The sequence below is a fragment of the Paramormyrops kingsleyae genome, chromosome 13, assembly GCF_048594095.1.
Source record: "Paramormyrops kingsleyae isolate MSU_618 chromosome 13, PKINGS_0.4, whole genome shotgun sequence".
NCBI lineage: Eukaryota > Metazoa > Chordata > Actinopteri > Osteoglossiformes > Mormyridae > Paramormyrops > Paramormyrops kingsleyae.
Window position 1 is genome coordinate 29,005,366 of NC_132809.1, and position 23,964 is coordinate 29,029,329.

The window sequence follows — 23,964 nt, forward strand, 5'->3', positions numbered from 1 at the left end:
CTGCACGTCGAAAAGCCATAGCCCCCACTTTCAGGGGATTGGGACCACAAACAATTCTGATATGTTTGAACATACTGGCAGCAAAGTGTTTGAGTTCTGAGTAATGAGCCCCCCACCGCTGGGCGTGCTGCCTCATGGGGACAGGCAGGGCTGCCTCATGGGGACAGGCAGGGCTGCCTCATGGGGACAGGCAGGGCTGCCTCATGGGGACTGGCAGGGCGTGGGCTGCCTGTCTGTCACGTTCCCCACTGTCCATCCCAGTCTCTACTTCCCTCCACACATATAAAACACAGCACAGCGCCTCCTGTTGAAACGGCATACCGGCGGCCAGCAGAAGCCTGACTGCGCCTAATGCGTCGCGCATGCGGCGAGGCGGAAGCACCTCGACCACGGGCGGCAGCAGCGACCGCCCACACGGCCTCACTTCATTTATTTTTTCCTTCATAGAGCAAAATATCTTATTGTAAATGAAATAAGCTAAATAAAATGGACAAAGAACAAAATGGCTGATGTGTTAGTGTGGGAGTGATGGTAACAGTTCCCTGAAAGCCCCAACCCAGTATGTCAGTATGGATATCACCTCCCTCCCAGTATGTCAGTATGGATATCACCTCCCTCCCAGTATGTCAGTATGGATATCACCTCCCTCCCAGTATGTCAGTATGGATATAACCTCCCTCCCAGTATGTCAGTATGGATATCACCTCCCTCCCAGTATGTCAGTATGGATATAACCTCCCTCCCAGTATGTCAGTATGGATATAACCTCCCTCCCAGTATGTCAGTATGGATATAACCTCCCTCCCAGTATGTCAGTATGGATATAACCTCCCTTCCATGAAGATACTGCCTGTGAAGCCACACAAACATTTACGGGTTACTGTCGCTACTCTCATTCTATAGTGTGGCTGCAGCTTTTACTGCATCTTGTGTCTTAAGGCACTAAATTAACATTTAGATACGGTGCACAAAGTCTTCAGTCCTGTTTTGTTGAAAAGCACAAAGAAATGCACAAAATAAAATTCATGCGAAATATAAATTTTTAGATTGTTAGATTGTGAATTGTTAGAAGAATGAAGAATCTAAAAGCTCAAGCTGAAGATTAGCGGAACGATTTAAGAGCTCGATATTTGTAAGCAGCTCTGGTGTCAATTATCACCCCTAATTGTTTTTGGATCATTACTGGTGAGTCTCTACCAACTTTTTACATCGGCTCAGTGCAATTTTTGCTCATTCATCTTTTTGGCATCTCAGATTTTCTTGGGGTGCTTAGGCATTCGTCCTGGGCCTCCATTTTCAAGCCGTTCCTCTGATTTCTCAGCAGATGTCAGGAGTCTCACTGAGTCACTCAGGAAGATCCTCTCACCTATTGTGAAGCTTCTCCATCCCAACATTGATCTTGTCCTACGGATTGCTGCCCTACTGCTAGACAATTTATCGTTTGACTAAACTTCACAGACAGGTTTTTTGTATAGCTCTTAAAATCATGAGAATTCTCAAGCTCTCTTATGAACCACTTTTAAAATTCCGAGCATTCTTTTTCTAAATTACTGTTGCACTGTAGTACAGTTAAAAAGTAGAGAGCTCTTATTATGGAACACGCACCACCCGAAGCACCATGCTTACCTATATCACCCTCAGGCCACAGCTAGTGGTAATGTTTACTGCTACTCAAATCGCACATTTGCATGGGGCTGAAGCAGCATGTTCTGCTACCCAGCTAGCTACAATTGTCAATTCTTACATTCACTAGCTAACATTTGAATCCCCCTCCATTCTGCATGTGCAGAGTTTGCATGTCACAGTCCAAAGAGAGCCTGGAGACCAGCATATTTATATTTTACTTTATGATATTTTATGTGTGCGAGGGCATTAGGCAACTTGTCTCTAAATTGCCCATATTATATGGATGTATATGGACTGTAATCGCATGGTGTACCCATGCCCTGAGCTGACTGGGATAGACTCCAGGCCACCCACGACTCTGAACCAGGAGAAGCAGTTAGAAGATGGATGAATATAGTACAGGGAGAACGGAAATCATACATATACAAATGTTTTGTGTGCTATCTAGTGGTCATTTGAAGTACTGCAATCTAATAAACTTCCCGTCATTCGTATTTTAGTTACAGCGATTATCATAATTACTATAAAACAACGTATATATACTTATAATCACAATTCTATAGTCATAGAAATGATCTATAAAAATAAGGAAGTCCAAAGAGAGTAGTAAGAGATTAGACCAGAAAGCCCTTTGGATGAACATAGGAGCTGCTTGTCTGTATGGAAAGCCTCCAGAATTCATTGCTTTCAAGATCGTTTCTGACCCGGATTTTCTAAAGATTTTTTCCCCTTATCAAATAATCAGAGAAAAATTGCAACAGGATGGAAGGAAACCAGAGCAGCTCAGTTAAACTGCTGGCAGCGAGTGAGCCGGGGGTGGATTTCAGATGTAGGAGAGGATGAATGAGGATGTATGAGGATGAATGAGGTGTCCAGGGGGTGGAAAGCGCCTGGGACTCAGGAGTGATGGTTTTTTTCAGCTTGGCTTCAAAGCTGGTTGTGCAAATATTTGTTTTTCAGAAGGATTTTTAAATGGAATGTTGATATTACCTGGTTTGAACTGAGGAGCCCCGCACATTTCAGACTTTATATCTCCTGACCAGGATATGAACCTGTCAAATGTTCAGACGGTTACCTGATGACTCCAAGTGTGATTCTTTAAAAAGAACAGCTGGTGTAGGCTGTGTGTATGGTTATCATTGGAATCTTTTGAAACTGCTGACAGTCGTGACAGATATTCATACGATTAATTATGAGAGCATATGAATTTTAATATAAAAATGACGAGAGAGTAAACGAATGACTGGTAAACACCAGGCTTCCATGGTAATGTGTATAATCGGTAATAATGTGCATGGTAAAAACTTTCCACAATAAGACATTAATTTACATCTGAAACTTTGTTAGTAGACATTGTTTTTACCATTAGTGACGTTACCCAATAAACGATGGATTACAAATTAACTTTCATTATACGTACTCGGAGAATCATACTCCAGTACTGTAGGTACCTGACTGCACTTTCCCGTTAAAAAAATCACTGTGAATTTAAATTGAATTTCAAAAGAAAAGTACACATCCGTTATGTATGTTGAACATTTAAAAATATGAAGAGATGTATTGAAACAATAATTTGACATATACAATAGTCTAAGTCTATCAAATTCTTGGTGTTGCGAGGGCATCAAATTTAATAGAAAAAAAAACCTAAATACGTTACATTTGTAAATTAAACTACAGATGCATAATCCAGCCGCTTTCTTTATCGTGCAATAATCATACATGTACGACTTTTATTGTGAAAACAGAATTGTAACTACCGGGTGAAAGTTCATCCTTAAGGGCCGTTCAGTGTTTTGCGCGGAGTTCAAAGAGACAGTCTTAGGTGTATACACAACGTGGATGCTTGAAATACAAGACAGTATATTTAATTATTACCAAAACATGACTGCGTTAAAAACGGAATAATTAATTATGTTCTAATTTGGACTGTACGGCCGGAACAGCGGGTAACTTGTTATTGATATTGTGTAGTGAGTCAGAGTAGCATGTGGGACGCGGATGAGATTGCCCGTCTATGCTACGACCGCTTCAGTGAACTGCCTAAAAGAGGCAAACCTGAGCCGAATAGGGAATGGACGCTTCTGGCTGCAGTAGTCAGAGTGTCCGCGCTGCAGACTGGTGACCCCGACCGAAAGACAAGTGGGTCCTTCCGTCCTTTCTATCTAATTTCCTGATTATCTATAAATGCTCTTGAAATATTCATGATCCGCGATTCCTCTTCCTACAGCTGTAAAAGAGGTGGTATCGTTAGCGACCGGCACTAAATGCATCGGCCAATCAGCCATGAGTCCCCGGGGTAAGTATATCTACCTTTGCCCAGATCTCAAGGTAACTCCTCTTCCTCCAGGGGTCGATAAAGCCTGTGAACGGTGTAAGATGATTTTGTGCAGAGTAAGGGCTTTTAATGCATGACGTTTCATTTTGAGTCAAACTGACATAGTCGTCTGTTTATGTTGATATTCATAATCGCAATTCCATCCCCTGTCAACGCAGGTGATGTACTCAATGACAGCCATGCTGAGGTCGTTGCCAGGAGGGGCTTTGTCAGGTAAGGGGGAAGGATGTGTTTTATGTGTGAATCCATATGTGTATCACGGGGGGGAATAACGCAAATATTAACTGCAATATACCTTTTTTGTATGTGTGTGTGGGTGGGTGTTACCCAAAGATATCTAACAGAGCAGCTGCGGAGAGCAGTGTCTGAGGAGAAAAGTGAGATTTTTGTGCCTGCCGAAGAGAAGGGGAAATGGAGGCTTCACCACAGAGAGTCCTTTGTGTTTTTCTGCAGTCATACACCATGTGAGTCCACTGCTTCACTCAATCAGCTGAGACACACACATCCCCAGAAAGGTAGCGGCTAGGACACCCAGAAAGATGTCAAAGTGAAAAATGATCAGCACTGATATTCTTAAAAATGGCAGAACTTTGGAAATTACAGCATTTGATCGAGGCTTATAAGCAATTTTGAGTATAACAAACAAAATTATACATATTTATATTTTACTTTATGCCATTTTGTTACAAGCACTGTAATTTACTCACGCAAACTGATCTAGCGGCACAGATGCTTCAGCGGAATCTTGTTTGGGCTGATACCTGGCAGATGAAATTTAATGTAGACAAAGGTAATCCATGCAGGAAGCAGAAATATAAAATACAGATATATTATGGGTTCCACTGGCAGTCTCTAGGTGTGTGGAGTTTAAGTCAAAGGGGGGTGATGCTAAGATTATAAAATTCCTTGGTAAGACCCCACCAAGAATATTGTGTGCAGGTTTGGTCGCCATACCTTAAAAGGACATTGCTGCCTTAGAAAGGGTTCAGTGTAGGGCCATGAGAATGATTTCTGGTCTTAGAGGATATATATTTAAGCTATAAATGCATGACTAAATGAGTATCTTTCTAAAAGATGAAGTGGTTCAGTAAACTAGCAAATCCTATTTGGTATCTCTTCAATCCAAAACATTTGTGATGTCACAGATTTTAGGTGTGAGCTGTTGTGCTTCATCTGCAGGTGGAGATGCCTCCATCATCCCCAAGGTGGACAATGAACCAGCCCAGCCCTGCAAGCCAGTAATGGTAGAGCAACCCAGAGTTGGTGCCCAAGATGTGTTAGGGGACCCAGAGTTTGGAGCTGATGGTAAACGCCGTATTGAGGAAGAGGAAGATGAAGCAGTGAAGCGTCCCAGACTAGAGGAGCAGGACCATGAGAGAGGAGCTTGTGGAGAGACACCATGCAGGGAACATGGACAGGCCCAAGACAGTCCCAATGCAAAGGCCTCACTCTCTGACTGCCCTCTGGACCACACCCCACCTCTCAGCTTCTTTCAGGATCGAGCCCCGCCCCCTGACTGCCCTCGGGATCTAGCTCCGCCCCCTGACTGCCCTCGGGACCGAGCCCCGCCCCCTGACTGCCCTCGGGACCGGGCCCCGCCCCCTGACTGCCCTCGGGATCGAGCCCCGCCCCCTGACTGCCCTCGAGATCGAGCCCCGCCCCCTGACTGCCCTCGAGATCGAGCTCCGCCCCCTGACTGCCCTCGGGATCGGGCCCCGCCCACTGACTGCTCTCAGGATCGGGCCCCACACCCTGACTGCCCTCAGGCTCCACCCCAGGGCCACCTTCAAGATCAGGTTTTGCCCATGAACCTACCCCAGGACCTGCACCGGACAGGGGCAAAGTGTGTGCCAGGTGCTCCCAGAGACCCGCAGGGCCCAGGCGTGGGCTACCACAGTGTGGGAGTGCTGCGAGTGAAGCCGGGTCGGGGGGAGCCCACCCTCTCCCTCTCCTGCAGTGACAAGCTGGCTCGCTGGGGAGTGCTGGGCTGCCAGGGTGCACTGCTCTCCCACTACCTGCAGGGGGCGATCTACTTCAGTGCTGTGGTAATAGGGAAGTGTCCATACAGTCTGCAAGCCATGAAGAGAGCACTAACCGAAAGGTGAGAAGTGTTGAGTAGCTTATGGAAAGTGAATCTCATATTTTAAGTACTTTTTCCGAATATTTAATTAAATCCAGCCTGTCACAACATCCATGTGGGCCTGAAAGGGGCATGACCCATGTGACCTAGGGAAGTAACTCATGTGACCCGCACTCTGCCCCCCGCAGGTGTTCACATGTGACAGGCCTGCCTGACGGCTTCGAGGTCTGGCATCCGCAGCTGCTGCAGTCTGGCCTGGAGTTTGCTCACTGTCACGCACGAACGAATCACGCTTATAGGGAGGCCCTGGCCGGCCGGCCTGCCCTGGGCAGGGTATCTCCTTGTGGGGCTGGTGGGTCCAGGGGATTCTAGGATGTTTTTAAGGTAGAGGTTAAAGAGGGGCCATAATTCATACAGAGGGGCCAACCTTATCATTAGCCAATGATGCGTTTTGAATTGATGAGTGACACGGGAGGGGGACTCCGGGGACCAATCAGCTTTCAGCTGGGGCCAGTGCGCCTTTTGCCCCGCCCCTGCGTACACCCCATTCTTATACTGCCGCACTGGATTAAATAGATGTCACTGATGTGAGGCAGGAATGAGAGCGTCTCTTCATCCTTGAACAGTTTGAAGTGGCTAATGATGCATCTGTGCTCGATTGAGTAGCCTGTTCCCCTCTCCCACTGCTGGGTGCAGCCTCCTCTTGTTTTGTCATTGTTTTTACTTTACCTGCAAGTATCCTGTATTGTAGAGTCTACAGTATAATCTATTTTTCCATTTAGCATTAATATTTGATGTGGTCACAGTGTCTCTTTAATTGTATTTTCAGATAGAGTGACTTAAGTTGCATTAAATATGCAGCCTAGGTGGCCTTGCCAATGTTTTTATCGACAGAACCTCCCTACCATTTGGGAATATGCTTACACAACAGCTACGGAGATTATAATGAAAGCACCGTTTGCTGGGGTTCACTCGAGTTGTCTGTCTGTCACAGCGATCAGCTGGTGCGCCGTCCCTGACCGACCACTAGATGTCACCTCGAATGGCTACAAGCAGGGTGTGACCAAGAAGGCGCTGAGCACGTCACAGGCCAGGTGAATGTGGCTCAGTCTCTTCATCTCTCTTTCGTCCTCTTTCTCTCCCCCACCCCGCGTCACAGCGTGCGGTCGTCGTATTCTCAGCAGTTAGAGTAGAGGATTGTTTTTAGCCACGATTAAGGGCTACTGTTCTTTCCTGTTCTTCAAGTTTCAACAACAACAAGATTAACAAAAAAATGCTCGTTTGCTGCCCCCAGTAGAAGAGCAGGTTCCGTTGCAGCAGATTTCCAACTTTCCACCCCATTTTCATTGTGTAAGACCCAGGTGACACCCACTATGATTAGTCTGTTGACTGCATGGGTGACTGTGAGACATCATGTTCTCTGCCTGGAGTTCCTCCTCAGCCAGAGGCTTCCCGTACTAGATGCTGTTCCTTGTATCATTTGAACAGATGCCAACTTCTTAGCTCCTTATAATCTCCTGCTCTTGAGACCTTGTCCTTCCACAGACAGTGTGGCAGGTTCAGTGTAACTGCTTGTGTGCAGCGTGACGCAGGCAATATGTGGCGATTCGTAGGCCAATACAGGTATTGTTCGACACGTTCATACCTCACACACCTTTTTCATATGACTCACACTCTGCTCTTATAAACATAAACACAAATAAAAAGGAAGGATGCTATTTTAGACTAACGATACAGACACACTGGCACAAAAAATAGCCAGTTCTACCAGTTCTAGCTGCTCGTCGCTACAAGCAGAAAATCCGCTTCCAGTGGCGAAGCGAATTCGTGAATTTAAATTAACTTTGACCTGCATATTTGCTTAGCTAAACCAGTCTGGCTTGGCATGGGCAAGGATGACCCTTCATTACTGTAGCTGTCTCTGGACACCCTGTCCTTTTGGATTGCCAGATGTTTGTGTAAAAAAAGAAACCGATGCTGACCGACTGGTAGTAAGCGTTCAGATTGGGCTTGAGGGCCCAACTAAAAGCTTAATTCTGATACACATTATGGCTACGTTCACACTGTCATGCTGAGGTGACTCAAATTGGATTTTTTGCCTTAATGTGACACAGATCTGATCTTTTCAGGGCTGTGTGGACACGCAAATCTGATCTTTTCAAATCAGATTTGTGTCATTTTCATATGTGGTACTAAATCTCATACGTATCCAATGTGACACTCAGATCGGAATTCATGTGGCTCTTTGCTTATACTCATGTGCTGACATTAGCCTGCACCAGCAGCGCAGGAAGGTAAAAATGGAGGAGAGCTGCGATAAGTCAGTGGAAGGATGAAGAAGGTGGGGATTTAATTGATATTTGGGGAAATGAATCTGTTCAAGCTAAACTGGAAGGAACCTATCGTAATAGAGTAGTATTTGAAATAATTGCCAAAGAAATGGCACAGCGCGGACACGAACGTGGCTACAATGCCAACGAAAAATAAAGAGCCTGAAGTCAAAGTTTAAGGAGGCAAAAGACTCGAATCAGCGCAGCGGTCATGGCCGCACAACGTGACAATTTTACGACCAGCTTTTTACCCGTTTAAAAACGTATCAATGTGCACATGCGTGACGTTTCGGAGGACCGATGCGTTCACATTACAGTCAGATACAGGTCACTTGTAGTTATGAATGTGAACCGTCAAGATAGATAAATCCGATCTGAGCAAAAAATCGGAATTGATGTGGCTGGCAGTGTGAACGCAGCCTATAACCAGGGATTGACATATCTGCTACACATAAGCAATACAAAGGGTTAAATGCACCAGTAATTGCTTGTTATGACAAGCAATTACTGGTTTCTGTTAACACAATAAAATTTCTTATTAAAAAACTAGGGTTCGTACAGTCATGAAAATCCTGGAAAAATCATGGAATTAAGGTATTAATATTGGCATTAAAATACACATTTAAAAAACGGTGGTGGCATGCATTTTTATACCATGTCAACAGGGTACAAATGTACCTGTTAAAAAGGTCTTTCAGTACTAAGACAAATAAGACAATGCTTTTCCATTCAAGAGCAAAAGGGTTCAGTCTGTCATGCATTATGGTTTGTTCTAGTATTGCGTGGGTGTGTGGGTGTGTTTTCAATGTCAAATATTTAGTGTGGTCTTGTAGAGAATGCTAAAGAAAATACTTTGTATATAATAAATATCGCTTGAAGCGTAGAATGTGCAAAGACCATATGAAGTACAAATACCAGACCGAACGAAAAAAAGGTGAGTGTGCAAGTGTCTGTAGAGCTTTGAGATGCAACAATGTACTTTGCATATAAACACTTAATGTGCTACCTGCCGAAAAAGTTAAGGGATAAATGAATCTATCTGGTAATAACTTGAAATAACTTGAAAAGATAATCTAGCTGGTTAATAATTGTATTCGTACCGAGAATTTTTGGTACGCATCTTTCGGTTCAGTACGCATATGAACCAAGCAAAAGCAGCAAATCCAGAACCTTTGTGTGTTACTGTTTTCCCTGAGCACCCCGCTGTACCGAAAATGTACCGAACCGTGACTTCAAAACCAAGGCACTACCGAAACGTGATTTTTGTGTATCCTTACATCCCTAGTTCGAAACCTAGTGGGAGAAATATTTTCGGACCAGTTACATCAATACCTGTCTATTGCGCATCGCTAGCTAGAAAGCTGCTCACATATCTTGCTAACTGGTATGTTCAAAAGCAATGTTATCCTGGTATCTTGGTGGGAGAGTCCCCCAGAAAAACAATCGCTGGATGAAGATAGCTCGGTATACAAAGTATGCACACTACCGTGATATACCAATGTACTATATCTTGACAGACCCATTTTTACTGTGTATTTTTCATGCTAGTGCGGTCATACCTCTAGGGACGCTGTTGTAGCCTTCAATGACATATCTGGTCTTAGTGGCTACTTCTCCTGGTCCTAGACCATAATGGTATATCTAATAATGAGCAGGCAGACACTGATGCTGAGGATGGATGTCAAATTTCTTAATATCACCTTCTCTGCACTCACACATGAAAAGGATGAACAAGCTGAATGGGACACACATATAAATATCAAACTAAATGAAGTCAACCCAGTTGTTGGTAGTAGAGTAAAACTCACAGAAGTCACTAGAGCCTTACTGTTTACACAACCAGCTGACATATAGGACATGCTAGGTGGCAAGTGATGAGACCCCTTTATATCTTATATGGCAGGTGAGGAGACCCCTTTATATCTCAGATGGCAGGTGAGGAGACCCCTTTATATCTCAGATGGCAGGTGAGGAGACCCCTTTTATATCTTAGATGGCAGGTGAGGAGACCCCTTTTATATCTTAGATGGCAGGTGAGGAGACCCCTTTATATCTCAGATGGCAGGTGAGGAGACCCCTTTATATCTCAGATGGCAGGTGAGGAGACCCCTTTATATCTCAGATGGCAGGTGAGGAGACCCCTTTATATCTCAGATGGCAGGTGAGGAGACCCCTTTATATCTCAGATGGCAGGTGAGGAGACCCCTTTATATCTCAGATGGCAGGTGAGGAGACCCCTTTATATCTTAGATGGCAGGTGAGGAGACCCCTTTATATCTTAGATGGCAAGTGAGGAGACGCCTTTATATCTTAGATGGCAGGTGAGGAGACCCCTTTATATCTTAGATGGCAGGTGAGGAGACCCCTTTATATCTCAGAAGGCAGGTGAGGAGACCCCTTTATATCTCAGATGGCAGGTGAGGAGACCCCTTTATATCTTAGAAGGCAGATGAGGAGACCCCTTTATATCTTAGATGGCAGGTGAGGAGACCCCTTTATATCTTAGAAGGCAGGTGAGGAGACCCCTTTATATCTTAGATGGCAGGTGAGGAGACCCCTTTATATCTTATATGGCAGGTGAGGAGACCCCTTTATATCTTATATGGCAGGTGAGGAGACCCCTTTATATCTTAGAAGGCAGGTGAGGAGACCCCTTTATATCTTAGATGGCAGGTGAGGAGACCCCTTTATATCTTATATGGCAGGTGAGGAGACCCCTTTATATCTTAGAAGGCAGGTGAGGAGACCCCTTTATATCTTAGATGGCAGGTGAGGAGACCCCTTTATATCTTAGATGACAGTTTTTGGTGTCACCTTCTTTCAAGTTCAGAATGAACTCAAAATACTCAGAGATTATCTCCTACATATTTCACAGCTTTAATTTGCCGCTGCATAGTTTTTTTTTTTTTTTTTTTGTTTTTTGTTATTTGCCCATTTTCAGTTTTGCACAGTTTTGTTGAGAGTGTTAAAACACCAAGTCTGAACTTCAGAAGTCTTTTATTCAGACTTTGAAGTTGACATATTTCAACACACACCCCTATCCTCTTAGTAAAGTGGGTCATCTTTTTTCCTCTCTTCAGGTCTCTCATCTGTAAGGCTGAAGTCTTCCGGTCTTTCTTGGCACTCCAGGCTGCTACTGTGGACACCCAGCTCCCAGAATCTCTCAGGTGAGAGCCTCAATATGAAAGGAATGTTTCGCTAGGCCAAACACTGCTAACAATGGACATAGGGGCTTTATGTACAGAACCTGCATTCTGTATTTGATTGTCTGTGATGCTGATGAATGGGCTAATCTCCTGTGCCTTCAAGAACAGAGCCTTTCTGTCTCGCTCTAAAATACTTGCAACATGATTCTTTCCTTCCCCCTCGTTTGGGATTCAGAACCAATACCCCCCCCCCCCCGCCAGTCCCCAATGCCCAGCAAGCTCACCTACCTGTTTTGATGACAATCAAGGTTGCGTTGATCCAGAAAGACTGATAGTTTGCCACTCTAAGTCAGACATATTGATCGCTTTGAGCTCTGTTAGTCAGCCTGCGAGCTCAGACATCATTCTTGCAGATTGTTACCGTTAAAATTGCATCTACCGGCTTGCTTGAGCAAAAACTGTTTCCCCGAGTCAGGCCTCATGGAGAAAATTTCGTTGATTCCCACACAGGGGCCCGCAGACATTACACCAACCCACACGCTCACACAGGGGCCCGCAGACATTACACCAACCCACACGCTCACACAGGGGCCCGCAGACATTACACCAACCCACACCCTCACACAGGGGCCCACAGACATTACACCAACCCACACGCTCACACAGGGGCCCGCAGACATTACACCAACCCACACGCTCACACAGGGGCCCGCAGACATTACACCAACCCACACGCTCACACAGGGGCCCACAGACATTACACCAACCCACACGCTCACACAGGGGCCCACAGACATTACACCAACCCACACCCTCACACAGGGGCCCACAGACATTACACCAACCCACACCCTCACACAGGGGCCCACAGACATTACACCAACCCACACGCTCACACAGGGGCCCACAGACATTACACCAACCCACACCCTCACACAGGGGCCCACAGACATTACACCAACCCACACGCTCACACAGGGGCCCACAGACATTACACCAACCCACACCCTCACACAGGGGCCCACAGACATTACACCAACCCACACGCTCACACAGGGGCCCACAGACATTACACATCATCTGGGGCTCACAAACAGGAAATGAATCCTTGGCTAGGAGAGAAGTGAGGATATTTGACCTGGCTGATGAAGAGCAGGTTTGGGGCTTGGAGACTGGGTGGGGGGAGGAGCATGTGTTTGATATACTTCTACAGAGAGCCCTTTCTTTTCTGCTCGGCTGCGCGGTGTGGATGTCCGTGCCTGATGGCAGACTGTCCCAACAGGGCAAGGGAGCTTCTGACCTACGGCGACTACAAGCAGGCTGCGCAGGCGTACCAGCAGGCCTGGCTGCAGCTGCGCACGCAGGTGTTCCCGCTGTGGCCGCGCAGTCCCCGACAGCTGTTGCAGTTCAAGTGAAAGGCGCAGGGTCAGCGTGCATCTGAACCCGCATTACGGATGGTGCGTTGAGTCACGGAAGCACCCTAAAGAAGCCATCGCTCTGGGCCACACGTGCAATTCAGTCTTACATGCAGCTTTGGTTTATAAGAAGCAGACATGCTGTTTTTCTATTTATTTTATTGGTTAATTCTTCCAACTACCTTACCTTTCAGTTATAACTTAATCTTAAATATATTCATATAACTCCAAAAAAAAAAAAAACAAAACAAAACAAAGGTTAATAAGGAAATTTTAAAAATACTGATTTTTCTGGTATTTCTACAAAACGGCTAACTGGAAAAACGAGAACAGCATCCTGTGTTTTGTTCATCTCAGCTAAAGATAAATTATCAAATTTTAATGTATACATCTTTAATACAGTGGAGAAAAGCCGAGATACAAATGCATTATGATTCCTCTGTTTTTCACATGTCAGTTTATGTCCGATGAAGCCTGCGGGGGTGGGGGTGGGGGTGGGGGTGGGGGCGGGGGTGGGGGTGTGATTGTATGCGTTGGGTGGGGAAGCAGCACGGCAGGTGTGAAGGTGTCGTCTCTAGAAGCCGAACGTATTCTCGCCGCTGTACGCTACGTACAAAAAGCCGTCCTCGTCCTTCTCTTTCTCATACAGCTGTCCCATTGTTAGGCTGCAGGAGATGGGGGGGGGGGGGGGGTGGGGATCACACATAAGCCATTCATAAACTGCTCACCTGCATTTACACGAGTCAGGTTGCAAACTTTAGAGCAGGACTAAATCCCAGACCATGGAGGTTTAAATAATAATAATTGTTACTTTATTATTAATTGTTTTTATGCCTCCCTCAGCTTACTCTTTGTAGAGTAAGTTGTCTGTGAAGGGCAGCCACCCGTAGCAGCGCCCAGGGAGCTGGGGGTTAAGGGCCTTGCTCAAGGACCCGCTGAGGTTGGGTTTGAACTGGTGACCTTCTGATTACAGGCACACTGGCTCAGCCCACTGAGCCACACGCTGCCCCCAAAGATTAACTGCCTGTATAAAGAATCGTGCACTGACTACACACTCAGAAGTGTCATCAAGAATTATGTGGTTGCACTTTAGAGGTTGAGTTTGGGATTCTGTCCTCTGGGCCACTTGGAACTGGTGATCTTCTATAAGATACCAGTATATGGAACACAGCTGCTTAGGTTTGGTTCTGAATTCATCTGGAAGTTGCTACAAATCGGGGGGGGGGGGCAGGAAATAACATGGGTACACTGCCATGGCATATATGTAACAATCTACATTTGAATTATTTCCCAATGTAAGTGATTCCAAACTGGCACTAAGAATTTCAGCTTCAGTCCCAGTATGAATTGTTGCAGTGACTCTAATATACATATTAATTATTAATGTCTACCTCATGTGGAACTGCTTTAGCTTGGACGCTGGGATTAACCATATCGTATTTAGGTTTCAAAGTGGTTCGACAGGTGTGTTATGAGCAAGGGTGCAGGGCCCAGCCATTGTGACAATGGCATACCAAAAGACTGGTGCCATGACAACCAGGCCATTCTAGAAGTCCCTCTGACTATTTAAACAAAAGCGAAAATACTATTGGTTAATGCAAAGGCTCCCATATGTTAATGTTGTATACTGCAGCAATATTAGCTAATACTGCAAAGACAAAACGATCATACACATTTTTGAATAAAGTCACAGAAGTTAATGTATCACCGTATGAACGTCATAATAAAAGGGACAGCTGCTGCCGGATGGGTGTCGGCGTCTGACCTGGACTGAGGGACAGTCTTATCGACAAACAGGAAGATGGCCTTCTCAGAAGGCAGCTGGATGCGCTTCCTGATGATCCACATGAACTGGGCCACAGTGATATCAGATGGAACCAGGTACTTCCGCTTGTCGATGTCCACGATCTGCGAACCGGACACTTTCTCCACGATGACCTGAAAGGTGTGAACACGGGTGCAGAGGAACATTTCACGGGAAAACATGAATACAGCTGCTCTCCTCAGCCCATATGAAGGTTGTCATGGTCCTGCCTGTTGTGTATTCTTTGCTATTCCTTTGCATCAGCAGATATTGACACGGCTATATATAGCATATAATGTCGAGTTATTTATTTAGCAGGCGGTTTTATCCAAAGCGTACAGTTAAGAAACAGGCTCACACGGTCCCTGAAGCTATTGGCTTTAAGAGCCTTGTACTTGAAATCACTCGACCAATCATGGAACTGAACTGGTGACCTTTCCATCACAGGCATAAATAAATAAAATCGTAATTAATTTTACACAGAAGTTAGTGATGCCATGTGTACAATGCTGTGCCTACAATGTTTGGTTCTTTACAAAAGTGTGCCACCCCCACCTCCCAGATAGGCAGATACAAGTATTCACTCACCGGAACCCTGTCCGGGTATTTGTTGCGAATTTTGGCTGACTCCACACACCGGTGATCTGTCATAGAGAATAGATACAGAAGGGTGAGTCGGTGGAAGTTACGATTATTATAATGAACCATAAACTTGATAAATGAGGACTATTAATAAACTTTATTGGATGATGTTTTTCCATATTATATACAATGACAGAATGTTTAGAGCAGTCCCATGGAAAAAAAAGCTCTCTAGATATAAGGGTTCAATTTACAGTGCATATAATTAGCTGACAGTCAGCTGCTTCATATTAGGGATGGCGAAAACTAAAAAAATTCTTGACCGACCACCGAGCCTCAGTAGCCGGTTGAAACCGGTTAACCGATTAGTTTAAAATATGGTACGCTATTTGAAATAACAGCCATTTCGAGCCGCGCCTGCAATTTCGCAACTCTGTCGCATCTCTCTGCCGCTCTGCCTCCCGCACACACACACACACACACACTGCCACTCATGTCACTTTTTTAAAATCCCCTACAGCGCGAAACATGAGTCCCGCAAACGCGGCGCCGAAGAGCTTGTATGTAATCGTAGGACAAATGGCTCCTTAGTTTCAAATGGTTTGGGTACAAGGTGATCGCTTTGAAAATAAAGGCGTTTGTCTAGGTTAGAAGCTCATTTGAAACATTGCCACGGCTCATTTAAGAAAATGACAGCTCCGAAGAGACGCCGCTTTAGTTGAGGTAGTGCTAACCATAATAAAGAAAGATGATGATCATCATCACCTTATCGGTTACCACTGAAATGTAGATGTAATGTATTTCCAAATCTAAGCCCATCTTATGCGGAATGTTGCCTAATAGACTGCAACATGATAAAACCCATGGATAAAACAGGCACCTTCAGAAAACGTAAAAGACGCACCGGCCAAGGCAGGTCTAACTCACTGTGTGCCTTCTAATAACGGACAGGACAACTCTGTTGTATAATTAATATTATTTTTTTATTTTTCAAAAAGACAAGTGTCTAGCCTGTTGCCTTTACTTTTCGCAAACCTTGTGAGCGCGCGAACCCAAACGCTGTGACCTCGCGCCAAATGTTTTTATTGGTTTATTAAGTACAAACAGGCGAGTTATGAAAAATTGAGTGTGAGGGATAATTTGTTCACTTAACACAAAAAGATGAGGAATGAGATGGCTAACTGTAGTAGCGTATAGTCCACTGTCTATAATAGCCTAATTTAGATATCACTTTTTTTTTAACCGACTACCGACAACTTTGACCGGTTAACGTTGATACGGTCAACCACCGGTCAAACGGTCATCGGTTAACATCCCTACTTCATATATGACCCACTTATATTCAAACAATACATTTGCTAAGTAGAGTTGTTGAAATAAATGTGTATTACAGATTTGGCAATGTTATAGCTTGGCAAAAAAAAAAACACAAAATCGAAGTAAATATGGAAGAAGCAGGACGTCTTTTTCCTGATATACAACCACAGTATCCTGCAGCTGCAAACCCAGGGCCACAAACACCTCAGACACGTTCCGGCACAGCGACCTTGTGCCATCACAGCCATCCCGCCGACCCATCAAAAACGGTCACCGCCTAAGATCCGCCAGCATTAACCTGAAACGCTCGCAGTTTGGCCTGCAGAGGTAACTCCAGTTATGCATTGATGTGGTAACACGCATATCTGGATGGTCATTTCAATATGACTGCAACATCAATTGCTAATGTTCCTGTGAACTGCTAATCGATGAGCTGCATCAGGGCCTGCCAGTATATTTACTTGCTGAAACGATAATGTGCATTTAAATTATTAGTCAGGTCGACCCACTGATAACTATCAGCAGTTGAAGGCAAGTTCACTGCTTGAATGTTTTACATATCTGAATGAAATGGGTTATAGACAGTGTAGCAACATCATGTTGTGTATAATGTGAACTGATGTGTTGATTGATTTTTTTCCCCCCAGCTTTTGGTGTTAGAGGACAGACATATTTTTAATGATCAAGGAAGGACAACTGGCAATTACAGTCACAGCGTGCTTGCATGCTTTCGTACTATATTTCGCCATCTGCATCTTCGCTTGTTTTTTTTTCTTTTCAGAAGTGTTTACTTCTATGTTTTATACATTACATGAGCATCAGTGCCATTTCAGCAATAGGTAGTTTTTATAGGGAAGGAGTGGGAATCGTGGTTCAATGTTAGCCTCAACAGAAGTGCAGCGTCCACAGGGATTCCCCAGCCTTTAGTTTAATTAGCCCAGATTCGAGAACTATTTACAGAAAAATGTCTGTACCTTTCACAAGGACATATTGATCCAAACAATTCAAGCTTGGGCCACAGCATTGATACAATGTGTAGAACATGCTTTTAATTATTTTAATTGATGTCTATGTCTGGCCTATAATTGATTTTTAATTTGTTTACTTAGACACACTGCTCAGCTCCAAAAAGGAAGATCCTTATAGAAGCATTTTCCTCTATGCATCAGTGTCCTTTGTGAAACAAAATACAGATATATTCATTTTTCCCTTCCCATTCTTTTTTAAGAATCGACGCACTAGGCAGATATTCACGTTTAGTTGATATCAAGTACGTCGTGTGCGGATATTCTCCGGGATAAAGGAGCCAGCGTTGCTGAAGAAAGGCTAATTTGATTTTCACTTTTATTATACATTTATTGCATATGGGAAATACAGAAATAACCCTCTGACGTAATTCCTTTTTACAGTATCGGTTTTTGTAGATGGCCAGAAATTGTCAACTGTCATGACAAACTGTTCCGGTCCGGGGACAACCGACGTTTAGCTGCTCATAATTTCACCCAGATTAAACTGGTTTTGGTTGTTGATCGAGATGATATATACGCCTATTCATAGTTACAAACGATCGCAATTTTAATAATTTCGCGTCACGAGACGTTCATTTATTTATAACCCAATAAAATGTAAACATGTTGCTCGGCGATCGTGTTTTGAAAGTCACCATCGCAGTTAAATGCAATAACACAGAAGCCAGATACATGACACCAAACGTACAAAACAGTGGCGGACATTTCGGAAATAAAAGCCTTGGTTCCAACAATATGAATATTTTCTCGAGAGCTCTGTGAATGTGTGATGTAATAAAAAACACACTTACCCAGGGAATGGTCCTCTTTAAACATCCATTTCATTTTTGCAGATTACTCGAGCCGATATTTCACGCTGAGATCCAAATTAATAAAAGAGTAAAGGACTGTTATATTAATATAACGTATTATATAAAAACGTTGCCAATAACAGAAAAACAAGAGTCAGTAATCGAAGTCCAAGCCTTGGGATGATGTCACGCCCGGACCAAACCATTAAAATACAAGGGGGTGAATGATTTTTTTCCTTCTGATTCAACAATATTGCAATAATTTCGGACCTTAGTTCTGTAGTAATATAATCGTTCAATGTGTTTAATTGGATCATTTCAAATATACGACATCAATAATTAGAAAAAGTTACTTTTTAAATAGAACATTGCACAACATAACGTATTGTGTTCTATCAAGTTTTATGTATTAACTACACAAACTAAAAGAAAACGTAGGCCTATGTAGTATAATTTCAATTAAGGGATGATTCTGTATCTTGGGGTTGATGGTCTTGTACAAACACTAAACGCAATACCCAACCAAACATGGATTTTCCAACCGCATATATCCTAACCCTAACCCGGTGAGCAAATAATGAAAATAATTTATTGTATTTGTATTTCCCGTGTACAGTATAACGTCTTTTTTTGTCACTATCATGTCACACGTGCCCCCAGGGGCTTTTTTTCAGTGTAGAGAAGACTGACTTCTTGAATTGCAATTCCAGGGAAGTGCACTGCGATGGAATGTCAACCAACGTGTAACCTGTGTGGCGTGACATGTGGTTGGAGGTTAGCAAGAAATTATGTTTCAATTTCCTTAATTGTTTACCTTTGCAACGTGCAGTGGTACTGGGAGGAATACCCACTACCCTGCAGAGGCTGCACTGACCTGACGGAACGTACTGTTAATTTACACCCGCATTAATGTGCTCATTCATAACAATCGGCGTTTTATACATGGTTATCTCACGCATATGTGGCGTCACTCACGGCTTCACGTCGTCGCGCATTTAAAGACAAAAACTAAACCGAATGCTTTTAAAATCATCGTTGACGAAAAAATAACAAAACGAAAATGTTACAGGCAGCATGACAATGAGTTTGCAAACCATGCAGACTATTTACAAGCAGGCACGGTTCTAGACTCGAGATGTTGGTGTGGATAGTGTTATTTATGTTTAAGCTATAAAGTGGTCTGTTTTATATTTTAAAAAAAAAATGCTAAAGTAAACTATAGTTAATATTTTTAAACCCACTAATGCATAATCTTAGTATTTTAACTCCACACCCATAATATTCTCAGTGTTTGGGTTTATTTTGTTTCCCTTTTAAGTTTTTTTTTTTCTTCCCTATTTTCATTTTTCAGTGACTCATTGATCATATCTAATTATACACCCAGATAGCAAAATTCTTTTGGGCCAGATCTGGCCCACACTATTCATTTTCCTTTGGCCCAGATACCGCAAAGAATGACGGCCCTGTGACGGCCCAGACCTGGATTTTCTGATTTGGGCCATAACAGGCCCAGTGACGGCCCAGACATGGTTCTTCCTGATTTGGGCCATAACAGGCCCAGTGACGGCCCAGACATGGTTCTTCCTGATTTGGGCCATAACAGGCCCAGTGAAGGCCCAGACATGGATTTTCTGATTTGGGCCATAACAGGCCCAGTGATGGCCCAGACATGGTTCTACCTGATTTGGGCTACAACAGACCCAGTGACGGCCCAGACATGGATTTTCTGATTTGGGCCATAACAGGCCCAGTGATGGCCCAGACATGGTTCTACCTGATTTGGGCCATAACAGGCCCAGTGACATCATAAAGCACAATGGATACACAATTGATATCAATAAAGTTTATTTTTACTTTTACTATAAACAACATATAAATGCTTTTCAACAAACCACTGATTGATATTTAATTACACTTTACTTTGTAACATCAACAGACAGATGAGGCGTTTAAAGCACTTCACAACATACAAAATATCTAAGAACATGGCCCTGTAAAACTGGTTAATAAAATGTGAAATTTGGGTGGTCAAAAACACACACAAAAAAATCCAAATACAAAACAAGTAAATACATCACAAACAATGGAATTAAGTGTCATTTGCCCTTTTTGCATGTTCCTTCATTCCTCCATCCCTGTCAGGTGCCAACTGAAGCCATCTTTGAATGTTTTTCTCTGCCTCCTGGTCCGTTGCACTCCTAGTTAAGGAATTTTGCAGCCACAACACACAACACAAAACTATTAATGCCACCTGCTTCTAAGGCATAGAACATAAATCATACCATCAAGATCAAGACAGCACCCAACATTTATAGTATAAAACAATTCCAAAACACATACAGTAGTACACAAATAAGGAGATATGAATCATTATGTCCATGACAGAATATCATGAACAAGTAAACAATATTTAAACAGGGTTGTTAATTTCACCATTTAATTCACAACACGTCAAAGTTGTATGCATATATGTATGCAATCTGAAATGTAATATCTGTTCTGATCTGACATAAAAAAACACTCATTGCTGAACTGTAACTGTCCAGAAGGCTGCTATATCCAATACTGCACAGAATATATGATTGTTCCATATGAATTTCATCCCTGTTTTTTTTTTACTGTGACTTTAATATGACACACAACTTTACCAACTTATGATCATGCATAACTGATAAATCTGTCGATTGATCAATTAGACGCATATATATATATATATATATATATATATATATATATATATGTATATATATAAGGATATATTTCCATCACTAGGAATTAAATGCACAAAGTCGTAAATTGGAACTTGCGGTGCTCATTTTTAACCAAACAAGTTTCAGATATCACCAGCAACAAAGGAGCAGTGGACTGAAGTGACATGTCCCCCATGAAAAGAAAAAAATTGAAGGTGCAGGTTTGGATTAGCTGTGGCGCGAGCTTTATCACTTCTCAGACAGAGAAATGTCGTTTGGCGTGGGAGATTGTTGTGTTAAATGCGTGTGTCCCACACACAATACGTGAGACTTGAGAGCTCTGCAGATGTAATCTAACGTTAAACATCTGATTTAAACTCGAGAGCCCTGTATTTAATATTATGTCAAGGCGTGTGACTTGTTTGAACCGACTTTTTAAAATGAACGATCATTCCCAACATACCGTTCCGACAGAATCTTAAGCTAAAATCTCTGACTAAAAAGGTTAAATGGAACTTTAAAAGTAACTGAAATATTTCACTTACCACAATTCGCTCGTTATTATTCAAACTGAATCAGCCATCTAAAGTCGATCGACGCCGTCAACAGCCTCAAAGTCCGGTGAAGTTGCAGTGACGTCTAAAGGACATTGATTGGTCTAAACTGAAACGTTAACGCCCACTTATTTCAGGATTGGTTGTTCAGCGTAGATGATCAAATACCGAACGGTCAATAGAAAAGCCCTATACACAAAGTATTCCAAACGGGTTTATATTTTTAAAAGACAAGATTTTAGAGAAGATAAATTAATGTTTTCATTTGTTTTTACTTTTCCTTTTTTAAGTAAACATGTCAGATGAAAATTAATGATTGACGATATACCGTAGTTAACAAAAATATCCAATAAGTTTTAATGGTTTTCCAATGTTAAACAAAAAAATTATCATATCAGTGGGACTGTACTATGTCAACAGCTGGTGCTTGGAGTCTTTTTGTATGTCAGCCATTGGCCCTTTATTGTGTTTCTCATGATCTTTAGTATAGGCTTTATCCCAAACAGACAGTGGTTATGATATAATAGAGAGCAGAGCCTTCAGCCACAATTTTATGCCAGATGAGGGTCAGGTATGGGACAAAGCATTACCAATGCTCGAACAGACCCAGGTGACATCTTGCAGATTTACATATACAACATAATGAAATGAGAACCTCATATATATTGCCTTAGAAAAGGTGCAACGAGAATGATTCCTGGTCTTAGAGGAATGTCTTATGAGGAGAGGTTAGCGGAAGTGAATCTGTTTAGCCTTGAGCAAAGGAGACTAAGGGGGGATATGATTCAGGTCTATAAGATTCTAACGGGTCTGGATGCTGTTCAGCCAAATGACTATTTCAGTATTAGTCTAAATATTAGAACTCGTGGCCATAAGTGGAAATTAGCGGGAGAACATGTTAAAACAAATTTGAGGAAGCCCTTCTTTACACAGCGTGTAGTTAGAGTATGGAATATTCTTCCTGCTAGTGTAACGGAAGCTAAAACCATGGGTTCCTTTAAATCCGAGCTAGATAAGATTTTAACAACTCTGAGCTATTAGTTAAGTTCTCCCCAAACGAGCTTGATGGGCCGAATGGCCTCCTCTCGTTTGTAAATTTCTTATGTTCTTATAGACTAAGACCAGGGGTCACCTTTTTGAAACTGGGAGCTACTTCACGGGTACTGAGCCTTACGAAGGGCTACCATGCAGTTTGATACATTTTTCTTAAATCATGTATAATAAACGCGTTTTAAATGCTTTCTTTTAGATATTGCCATTTTCAAATCTATATAAATGCAAATGTGATTAAAGAAGAATATCAACAGGATAAAATTAAATTTTAGACGCCATGCTCAATGGTGAGTTGTGCTATTTTTAGAACAGTCACCGTGGGCATCTCATGTGGTCCTTGGGGGCGCCCTGGTGCCCACGGGCACCATGTTGGTGACCCCTCCTATAGACTGTAGTCAGAATGATCTTCCATGTTAAGACTAGTTCTGGTTCGAATTTTTTTGAGAATATTTATCTGACATCAGGCCAGAATTTTACGCCAGGTGAGGGCTAGGTACGACACAAATCATGTTACCAATGCTGAAATGGATGACTGTCAGCCAAAGTCGTCCGACACGCAAAATGCCGACTGTCAGCCAGAATCATTCGCCGCGCTCAGAACGGTTCTGGCCCAGATTAAAAATGCCGACAGTCAGCCAGAAACGCTCGCCGTGCTCAGAACGGTTCTGGCCCAGATTAAAAATGCCGACAGTCAGCCAGAATCGCTCGCCGTGCTCAGAACGGTTCTGGCCCAGATTAAAAATGCCGACAGTCAGCCAGAAACGCTTGCCGTGCTCAGAACGGTTCTGGCCCAGATTAAAAATGCCGACAGTCAGCCAGAATCGCTCGCCGTGCTCAGAATGGTTCTGGCCCAGATTAAAAATGCCGACAGTCAGCCAGAATCGCTCGCCGTGCTCAGAATGGTTCTGGCCCAGATTAAAAATGCCGACAGTCAGCCAGAATCGCTCGCCGTGCTCAGAATGGTTCTGGCCCAGATTAAAAATGCCGACAGTCAGCCAGAATCGTCGCCGTGCTAGGCCCACAATCGGCCCGCAATTTTTTACCGTTGCTGACAGTGAACCGAATGTGCCACAACTCAGCGAGAATCGGCCCACATGTGCTTGCTAACTGGGCAGCAGTGCCGGCTTGACGCCAGATCTGGGCCAGACCTGTCTTCTATGTGCCTGGGCCACATAGACCAAACCACAATCGGGCCACATCTGGCATGCCA

At 43.3% G+C, this 23,964-nt stretch overlaps 2 protein-coding genes and 2 long non-coding RNA genes across 6 annotated transcripts; 2 read left to right on the forward strand and 2 right to left on the reverse strand.

The window, feature by feature from the left end:
- Nucleotides 1-2,751: 2,751 nt before the first annotated feature.
- On the forward strand, nt 2,752-13,363 carry adat1 (adenosine deaminase tRNA specific 1). Of its 2 annotated transcripts, XM_023827343.2 has the most exons (9): nt 2,759-3,768; nt 3,857-3,925; nt 4,123-4,177; nt 4,298-4,428; nt 5,144-6,065; nt 6,233-6,396; nt 7,039-7,138; nt 11,455-11,541; nt 12,803-13,363. In XM_023827343.2, exons 1-9 carry the CDS (start codon nt 3,615-3,617, stop codon nt 12,933-12,935), a joined length of 1,815 nt encoding a protein of 604 aa, XP_023683111.2. In that variant the 5' UTR covers nt 2,759-3,614; the 3' UTR covers nt 12,936-13,363. The 2 variants fall into 2 exon arrangements, with proteins under 2 accessions (XP_072554665.1, XP_023683111.2); XM_072698564.1 differs by lacking the exons at nt 11,455-11,541; nt 12,803-13,363 and having other exon boundaries at nt 2,752-3,768; nt 6,233-6,428.
- A 68-nt stretch (nt 13,364-13,431) lies between these two features.
- gabarapl2 (GABA(A) receptor-associated protein like 2) lies at nt 13,432-18,658 on the reverse strand. Of its 2 annotated transcripts, none has more exons than XM_023827344.2 (4): nt 18,458-18,658; nt 15,328-15,383; nt 14,701-14,873; nt 13,432-13,600 (listed from the first exon to the last, which is right to left on the reverse strand). In XM_023827344.2, exons 1-4 carry the CDS (start codon nt 18,489-18,491, stop codon nt 13,510-13,512), a joined length of 354 nt encoding a protein of 117 aa, XP_023683112.1. In that variant the 5' UTR covers nt 18,492-18,658; the 3' UTR covers nt 13,432-13,509. The 2 variants fall into 2 exon arrangements, with proteins under 2 accessions (XP_023683112.1, XP_072554666.1); XM_072698565.1 differs by lacking the exon at nt 18,458-18,658 and adding an exon at nt 15,576-15,666.
- LOC111851953 (uncharacterized) lies at nt 15,887-18,275 on the forward strand. The gene is made up of 2 exons (XR_002840136.2): nt 15,887-16,965; nt 17,286-18,275. It is a non-coding gene; the product is annotated as an uncharacterized lncRNA (long non-coding RNA).
- Nucleotides 18,659-20,285: 1,627 nt separating the features above from the next.
- On the reverse strand, nt 20,286-22,037 carry LOC140578226 (uncharacterized). Its single transcript, XR_011982324.1, has 2 exons — nt 21,693-22,037; nt 20,286-20,655 (listed from the first exon to the last, which is right to left on the reverse strand). It is a non-coding gene; the product is annotated as an uncharacterized lncRNA (long non-coding RNA).
- Nucleotides 22,038-23,964: the final 1,927 nt, after the last annotated feature.